Here is a 9,330-nt window from a genome sequence, read left to right on the forward strand (position 1 = left end):
CAGCAAACAGCGACCCATGGGCATGGGACGCCCCAATACTCTCACTTGGGCATGGAGTCCCCCACTCTAAGGAGGGGAGTTGGGGAGAGCAGCAGGTACACAGGAAGTGGCACCATATGAGACAGGAAGTGGGCACAGCTGGAGAGGGGGGCGGGACACGGACCGTACCACAGAGAGCAGGCCTGCCCGAGACAGGACGTTGACGTCAGAGGGGAGGGGCCGGAGCACAAAAAGGAACTGGCGTCACCATAACACGAAGTAGAGACAGAGCAAGAGGCAGGGCCCACACAAAGCCGATTTTCCCAAAACAGGAAGTAGATACTGGCAGGACGAGCAATGAGACAGGAAGTGGGCTTGGCCAGGTAGAGGTGGGCTTAGAAGAAGTTGACTTGCTTAGTGCGTGAAGTTAACGCTAGCGTGAGGGGCTTCGCCACGCCAAGTGGCACTGCCCAAACCAGGAAGAGGCTCAAAGGGGAGGGACAGAGCCACAGGAAGTGACATGGAGGATGAACCGTCAGACTAAAATGCCACAAATTCACAGACCTCAGAAAATCAGAGGCTCTTCAGGGCGGATCTCACCCCTACCCCGAAGGCAAGAGATGCGAGGAGTCAATAGAAACCGTTCTGGACGGGAGGGGGCTGGCTTGTGCTTAAAGATCAGGATTTAAACTGGGCGTTCGCTCCGGCCATCAGTGCATAAACCTCCCAGCAGGGGGCAGTGGTTCCGCTGGAAGACAGGGCCGTGCTCACGAAACCTGAAAGGCAGAGAATATAGCTGGGGTTAGAAACGCAATATGGGCCCACCCTGCCCCAGCATCCCCAACACCCACACCCATGGTGCGTGCTGAGGGGTGACTATGCCCCACAGTACTTACCAGAAAGCCCCAGCCACACAGCAGGGGAGAGGGGGGTGGAAACCGAACACAGGTCTAGCCGGTGGCGATGGCCACTCCGATGATAATCACAACGATGACGACGGTGACCGAGAGGCAGATGATGATCATGAACTTCTTCTGCCGAGCCCCGCACAGAAGGGGAAAGTGTTAGCCGGCTTCCCACCTTTCACAGCTTAACCCACTAGCCCCCACTCGCCTCCCAGAGCCATCAAAAGAACCCAGGAGTCCTGGCTCCCAGTTAACAGTGAGGTGTATAAAAAGTGGGATGTGGGTCCTTTCCCCTTGAGGGGTGTTGGTTCCGATCCAGCTGCTAAGCTAGGGGTCGGGGGTGAGATTGGTTTGTTCAGTGGGGCGGGAAAGGAACATCGGGGACCCACCTTGCGGGCTTTCTGCTGGCTCTCCCGGGCCGAGCTGAGATGGACGTGTCCCTTCTTGACGTAATCCTGTGAGTCCAGGATGTTCTTCTCAATCCGGTCGATCATCTCCCCCTACAGCCCAGGGGAGAAGGAGGTGGTTGTGATACCCTCAGCCGGCCCAGGATTCGGGGAACAGGGAACCAGGGTGAGAGACGGGGGCGCACGAGGCGGCCAAGCTGAAACGAAGGGGAGATGGACAGGGCTATGGGAGGAATGGGGCAGCACCGACAGGAAGCGGCCCTTCCCCACACAGGAAGTGGCCATTGGCAATGCGGGGCGGGGCTGGGCACACAGGAAGTGGCCTTTCCTAAAACAGGAAGCGGACATTGGCTAGAGCGGGCAAGTGGAAGTGGTGGCTGGCAGGAGAGGCGGGTGCAGGGGAAGGAGCCAGCTGCCCAGAAGAGGGAAAGCTGTGCCCCCAGGGAGGTTCTGGACCCCCCCCTACCTGCAGCTCCACCTCGGTGGCAAGGTAGGTGAACATCTCGTGCAGCTCCTGGATGCTGCGCTCCAGCTTGAGGATCTCGTCGTGCCGGGTCTCTATCTCGTTCAGCGCCTGCTTGGTCACACGCGTGTCCTTCATGATCTGCCGGGGGAGGAAGGAAAGGGGGGGGGGGTCAATACCCCAGCCTGGCCTGGACAGACCCCGTCTCCCCCACCCATCGTTCCCACACACACACGCACACCCGTCCCTGGCACTCACGTTAGAGACAAACACCTCCGTCTGGCCACTCTCCAGCATCTGCTCCAGCTCTTCGTCCGACACCACGCCGCCGCCGGCTGCCGAGAGAGTAAGGGGCTGGGCCAGCTCCCTTCCTTACCCACTAGACCCCACTCCCCTCCCGAGGCTGGGGAGAGAACCCAGGAGTCCTGGCTCCCAGGCCCCCTGCTCTAACCCACTTGACCCCACACCCCTCCGAGTTAGGGAGAGAACCCAGGAGTCCGGGCTCCCAGCCCCCCTGCTCTAACCCTGGCCTCCCCAAGGTCATTGGAACAGGTTTATCATCCATCGATTGCCCTGCATGGATTTGACCCATGAATTCCAGCCCCCCAGCGCAGACCCCTGCTACTCTAGCTCCAGGGGTAACCTGCCTTAACAGGTAGCACCATTACAGCCGTTATCCTCGGTACACAGCTGAAGGGGTAATGCCATTGGCTAGTAGCAGTGGCTGGCTGTTATCCTCGCTGCAGACCTAAAGGAGGTGCTCCATTAGCTGGCAGCAGCAGTAGGCAATTAGCCCATATCGATGAGCCACTAAAGGGGCACGTTCACTCTGCAGGTTACATCCCGGGGCCCTCCCTAGGGATTGGGGGCAAGACTATCTGGCCAACGCAGAATTCCAGTCGGGGATCTGCTCGGTCAGAGGGGCAGGACCCCTTGACCAATCCAGAACCCCCGCCAAGGATAAGGACCATCGAAGGGGCAGGACCCCCTTGGCCAACTCAGAGTCCAGGCTGATGTTCTGGACTGGCAGCGAGGCAGGATCCATGGCTCTAGACTGTCCTAGGGGCAGGATCCGGGGGACGGAGGGAAAGCCCCCCAGGCTGGGCCCTGAGGCCGGCACTCACTGATCTGCAGCTGGCGGTGGATTCGCTCCACGTTGCGGTCCCGGTACTGCGACTGGATGGTGTTGCACTTGTTGATCAGCTCCAGGAACTGCTGGGACAGGATGCCGTGCTGGGAACGGGGAAGGGGGGGGGTGGGTTAATCGCAGCTCCTGTGCCCAGACACAAACACACCCGCACCGCCCTCCTCACTCACCCCTCACCTGGGTTCTCTTCATCCGGATGTTGATGGCGTTTCTGTTCTCATCCTCCTCGCCCTTCTTGGGTTCGATGGCTGGGGAGAGACTCGAGTTGATGGAGAGAACCCAGGAATCCGGGTTTCCAGCCCTGCCCCTACCCCACCTCCGTTCCCCTCCCAGAGCTGGGACGGAACCCAGGAGTCCGGGCTCCCAGTCCCCCAATCTCACACTCACTTTTCAGGCGGCTCCGAATGTCTTTGGCCAGACCCTTGATCTCCTCACGCAGTCTCTGCAGATCTCGCTTCATGCCTGGGGCAGATTTGCGGGGAGGGTGTCAGATGTCAGCCGAGCCCCTCATCCTCCCAGGGACAATCCCAACCCCATCCCCAGATCTTTAAGGGGTCCTTAAGTCAAGCCTAGACCCATCCACTCCTGAGGGGACGTTCAAGAGCCCCCTCCCCAAGAATGATCTAGGCAAAACCCTCCGCTCCCCAATGCTACCCAAGAGCCCCCCTTCGCCTGCCCCACCTATTCCCTCCCCCCGACCGCCCCACATATTCCACCCACCAAACTGCTCCCCGCACACCGCCCCCCATGCCAACCATATCCTTTCCAGACCTTCCCCGCACATCGCCTCAGGCTCCCACCCCCGATTCCCCATGTCCGCAGACCGCCCCATAAGCCTGGTCACACGCCGCTCCACATCATCTCCCCTTGTGTTCCCCTCTCACAGACTTCCCCAAACCCCCTCTCCCAGTTACCCTCTTCCCCCTCCACTCTCCCAGACCCCCACAATACCCCACCTCACCTCCAGCTTCCTAACCCTGCCCCCCACTTCCTCCTGAAAGCCCTCCCTTCCCAACACTGCCCCATACTCCTCCCTGGGACCCCTCCAGCCCCCACATCCATAAACCCCCTGCCCCAACCCAGACCACCCCCACCCTGCAGGGGACCCACAAACCATGCCCCTCTCCCCCAACCCAACCCTGCCACGGGACCCAGAATATGGCCCAGGCCATGCATGATGCCACGTTACAAGCCATGTGGGGGCGGGGGGCGCGTTGTGTCAGTGTTGGAAGGATTCCTGCCCCCCTCCCCTCCCCCCCGGCTTACTGTCCTCCGGCAGCGGGGTGGCCAGAATCGTGGTCTGATGCTTTTCCAGATCCTTCACCTTCCCCTCCAGGGTCTTCAGCGCCTCACGGATCCCCCGGGCCTGCAGGAGCGGAAAATAGACAGAGATGAGACCACCCCGCAGCCTGGAGCAGCCACTCCCATGCCCTGGTGATGGATCAGAGCCAGCGCCCCCTAGAGGGGAAAGGCCCCGTGTCCCATTCCCTGCCCCCAGTGCAGCCAGTCCCCAGCCCTGGGGCTGGACCAGAGCCAGCGCCCCCTAGAGGGGAAAGGCCCCGTGTCCCATTCCCTGCCCCCAGTGCAGCCAGTCCCCAGCCCTGGGGCTGGACCAGAGCCAGCGCCCCCTAGAGGGGAAAGGCCCCGTGTCCCATTCCCTGCCCCCAGTGCAGCCAGTCCCCAGCCCTGGGGCTGAACTGGAGTTGGCGCCCTCTGGAGGGCAGAGGCTGCGTTACCGTCTGGAAGAACTCGTCCGGCGGCTCCCCTTCATCCTTGGACTTGGCCGATCCTGGCTTCACGACCAGGACCACCCGCTCGGCCTCCTCATCGTCTGAGCTCCCGTCATCCTGTGGGGAGGGGGCAGGTCAGGCACCGTACACAGACCCCCCGTTCTGCAGCCAGCTCCATCCTTCTCACCTCACCCATCCCCCTCTGCTCCCCCTCCCCCACCCAGGCTACTCCCCCCGCCCCCCACATCTCCCTCTTCCTGCCCCAGCCCCCATCAACACCCCAACCCAACCCCTGCCCTTCCACGCACCCTTGCCCACTCCCCCGACCCAATCAGGGTGGATAAAAATCAATTTTTTTTTATTTAAATCAGATTTTTTTGATAAAATGCTTCTTGAGGAAAAAACCTATCGAAAGACAGTTTTAATTAAGATCCATGATGAGCTATAATGTAATAGGGATTATAAATTCTAACTCTATAGTATGAGACAATATATTCATGTCATGTTTAAGCAACGTTTTGTAAATGAGTTCCAATAGTTCATGGATTAGGGATCCCACAGGCTTCTGTAGAGATTATTTAGGTTAATCTTTCTATCTACCCACTGGGACACAGTGCTTAGTCTAGATGATACCAGCAGAGATGCTTAGTTTTGCAGTTCCCAAACTGTGGATTTGTGTCTCCAGAGGTAACTTGCTTGTGAACAGCAAAAATGATGTTAAATAAATATAGAGAAGTGAGAAATAACAGACCTCAACCTTATTGTCCCTCTGCAAATGTGTGTACAGAGAGTCAATCCCTTACCTCTCTCAAAAAGTGCAAAGTTTCAGAAAGTTCAGTGAATAGAAGGTTGTTGGGGGTGGACTAGATCTGGCCAAGGAGAAAAAGTCTGGAGATAAACGTGAGTAGGGAGGGACGGGCAGTAGAAACCTTGAGGTCTTTCTGAGTGTAGCCTTGATTGATTTGAGATCTACCATGCCGTTCCCTCCCTAGAAGGGAAAACCTATAATGGCAGCAGGCCGTAAGAGAGACCCAGTTTGGGTCTCATCTGTCTCTGAGCTGTGAAGATGTATGAAGGTTATAACAACCAACAAGAATGCACTTTTATGTAGAAATCCATGATTAAATGGAGTCCACCACCACTTTCCACCCTGCCCCACTCTACGTGCTCCACCCCAATCACAAAATATCAGGGTTGGAAGGGACCTCAGGTCATCTAGTCCAACCCCCTGCTCAAAGCAGGACCAATCCTCAGATGGATTTTTGCCCCAGATCCCTAAATGGCCCCCTCAAGGATTGAACTCACAACCCTGGGCTTGGCAGACCAATGCTCAAACCACTGAGCTAACCCTCCTGCCCAGACCTGGCCTGAAGCAGACAGAGCAGAGACTTGAACCTGGGTTTCCCACATCCCATGTACATACCCTAACCACTGGGCTACTCCCCCCACCCACTCTGCCCCTCTTCCACTGGACACGCCTCAGCCCTGATCTCCCTGCCCAATATCTATGCCCTCTCCCCAACCTTCTCTTTGCTCCCCCTATTCCCTCTCGCCCACATCAATCCTCATGCCATCAATTCACCGATTCCAGGTCCGTGTCCTGGCCCCATCCCCCACCCCCTTCTAACCCCAGCTAGGCTAAAACCATTAACACAGCCGCTGGGGAGCTCAGCAGGGGGCGCCCTCCCCTTGCAATCAGTGTAGGCTCCATGGCTCTGCCGCAGATGTTCTGTGCCACTGGACACGGGGCAGCGCCTCTGGGCCTCAGTGTCCCCATGTGTAAAATAGGGAGAATGCTCCTGCCTTTGTCTGTTCGGACCGTGAGCTTTTCAGAGTGGGGACTACCTCTTCCCATGTCTATGCAGCGCCTGGCGCAACGGACGCCCCAATTTCGGTTGGAGGAGAGGGGGCCTGTGCAGCGCCCAGCACCACGGGGCATCTCCAGGGTTTTGTGGGGCCTGGGAAGCTCCCCCTGGACACTGACTCCATGGAGAGGCATTAACCCTTCGCCTGCTGCATGAGGGGCGAGGGTCACATCTCTCCCAAAGACGGGCAATGCAGAAGGCCAGATACCAGGGTGAGGGGCACAGACAGAGGGAGACGGGGCTGGGGAAAGAGCAGAGGAGGGAGGGACCTCCCTGGGGACAACAGCCCAGCAGGGAGGGAACCAGAAGGGAGAACAGCCTGGGGGGGGAGAGAGAGCCTGGGAGTAAATGGGCAGAGCAGAGTGGGGAGGGACTCCGGGGGGAAGAGCCATGGAGTGAATGGGTGGAGGGGGGGAGGGACTCCCGGGGGGAAAAGCCCAGGGATGAATGGGCAGAAGGGGGGAGGGACTCCCAGGGGGAAGAGCTCAGGGGTGAATGGGCACAGTGGGGGGGAGGGAACCAGAGGAGGGAAGAGCCTGGGAGTGAATGGGCGGAGCGGGGGGGAGGGAACCAGAGGAGGGAAGAGCCCGGGATGACTGGGCAGAGCAGAGGGGGGAGGGACTCCCAGGGGGAAGAGCCCAGGGGTGAATGGGCAGAGCAGAGGGGGGAGGGACTCCCAGGGGGAAGAGCCAGGGGGTGAATGGGCAGAGCAGAGGGGGGAGGGACTCCCAGGGGGAAGAGCCAGGGGGTGAATGGGCAGAGCAGAGGGGGGAGGGAACCAGAGGAGGGAAGAGCCTGGGGGTGAATGGGCAGAGCAGAGGGGGGAGGGACTCCCAGGGGGAAGAGCCCGGGGGTGAATGGGCAGAGCAGAGGGGGGAGGGACTCCCGGGGGGAACAGCCTGTGGGGAGGGACGGGGAGGGATTCCCTCGGGGGAACAGCCCGGGGAAGGGGAGCAGGGGGAGGGATTACCGGGGGGGGAACAGCCCGGGGGAGTGGGAGGAGCAGAGGGGGGAGGGGGCTCCCTGGGGGGAACAGCCGGGGCGGCTCTCACCTCTCTGAATTCCTGCGTGCGATCCCTCATGGTCTCGCCCAGCCGCAGCCCCCCCCCCTTCAGCCCGCCCGAGCTGGAACTCTCCCGCGCCGCTCTGCGCATGCGTTTGGCACCTCCCAGCGAGCGGCACCGGAAGAGTAGGTTACCCGCACCGGAAATAACTCCGCCCCGAGAGGAAGTTGCCCTGTAGCGTGCCTGGCACCAGCACCGCACGGGCGGCGGGAGGACCGGAAGTCGATGACCCCCAAGGAGGGAAGCGCCGCGACCGGAAGTTGGGTCGCCCCGACAGGATATTGCCCTATGCCCAGGAGACTCCGTCCCGGAAGTTGCTGTGCCCTGACCGGAAGTTGCCCTCCAAGCTCAGATACACGTCGCGGTGCCCTTAGCTCTTCTGGTTCAGGTGCCCGCCCGAAGGGAACCATGAAGATACAGGGGCGGGCAGACAGTCCCTTGGCCTCTGGGCCTCCCAGATCTCTGTTTTCCCAGCTCTGCGCGCCCAGCCCGCCGCTGATATGGCCCCAAACACTAGAGCGTGCAACCCCACCCCACATTGACACGCACAGGCCCAGAGAGACCAACCATAGAGTTGACCAAGTCAAGAGAGACCAGAGCGTCACCCTGTCAACTCCAGGGCTGGGGGGGGCTGGCTGGCTCAGGGGGTGGGGAGAATGGGATATGGGGCCTTTCCCCTCAAAGGGGCCCATACACTGAAAGTGGACCAATATAGAGTCAATTAGCATGACCCCAGACCAAGGATGACACACACATTTGTGAAGTGGCCTAATGGGGAGAACACTAGACTTGGACTCAGGAAACCTGGGTTGTTTTCCCAGCTCTACCACTGGCCCTCTGTGTTACCTTGGGCAAGTAGAGTCCTCTCCCTGTGCCTCAGTTTCCCCTTCTGTAAAGTGGGGATAATGACACTGAACTCCTAGGGTGAGACAAGGTGGTGCTGGTCTGGGAAAACCCACCTATCAATATTGCACATACCCAATGAGCTGATGCACATTATTAGGTGTATTATGGTAGTACTTAGTAGAGTGATTTGCCAAGGGTCACACAGGGAGTCAGTGGCAGAGCTGGGGATAAAACCCAGGAGTCCTGACTCAAAATCCTGTGCATTAATTACAGGATCTATGATGCCTCTATTACGACAGCTGGCTGGAGGATCATCCTGAATCCAATCCAAGTGCTAAATTCACAAGCCCAACTTCCGCTTTGACGTTGGCAGGCAAATCCCAGGGTATTGCTTTTGGTAGCAGGGCATTGGCTGCTGCTCTTCTCTCTGTGACTGAACGCCCATGCTGCTTGCTCGGCACTTTCCCTGCCTGTCTCTCTCCACAATGAGTCAGGGCTGGAAATCATCCTGGCGGGAACCAGAATGAATTAATTCATCCCATCAAGGCCAAACAGCAAAACCAAGGGGACAGAGCAAGGCACAGTCCTCAGTCCCAACCTGCAGCCTCTCCTATCCCAGCCCAGGGCTCCTCCTGCCCCACACTCAGCTGGTGCCCTTCCATCCTGCCTTGCAGCCCTCTGCTATCCCAGCCCTGTGTTCCTTCACCACAGCACTGCTGGTGACCCTAAATCCTGACCCACAGACCACTGCTTTCCCAGCCCTGGGGTCTTACGCACACACAGCTCTGTCAGTGCCCCTCGGCCCCAAACCACAGGCCTCAACTAAACCTGGCTGCAAACCCACCATGGTCATTTCTGACTCCCCCCAAAATCATCAGTTTAACCCCACTTCCTAAGGATGAATGCCAAGTGAGTCAGCCCTAA

General features: G+C 59.0%; 1 protein-coding gene across 1 annotated transcript; it reads right to left on the reverse strand.

The window, feature by feature from the left end:
* Positions 1-898: 898 nt before the first annotated feature.
* Positions 899-7,681, reverse strand: LOC123369772 (syntaxin-4-like). The gene is made up of 10 exons (XM_045015720.1): positions 7,549-7,681; positions 4,638-4,748; positions 4,168-4,267; positions 3,289-3,363; positions 3,079-3,149; positions 2,879-2,987; positions 2,013-2,089; positions 1,758-1,895; positions 1,274-1,384; positions 899-1,013 (listed from the first exon to the last, which is right to left on the reverse strand). Exons 1-10 carry the CDS (start codon positions 7,648-7,650, stop codon positions 930-932), a joined length of 978 nt encoding a protein of 325 aa, XP_044871655.1. The 5' UTR covers positions 7,651-7,681; the 3' UTR covers positions 899-929.
* Between the last annotated feature and the right edge of the window lie 1,649 nt (positions 7,682-9,330).

This window comes from Mauremys mutica, chromosome 4, assembly GCF_020497125.1.
Source record: "Mauremys mutica isolate MM-2020 ecotype Southern chromosome 4, ASM2049712v1, whole genome shotgun sequence".
Taxonomy (NCBI): domain Eukaryota; kingdom Metazoa; phylum Chordata; order Testudines; family Geoemydidae; genus Mauremys; species Mauremys mutica.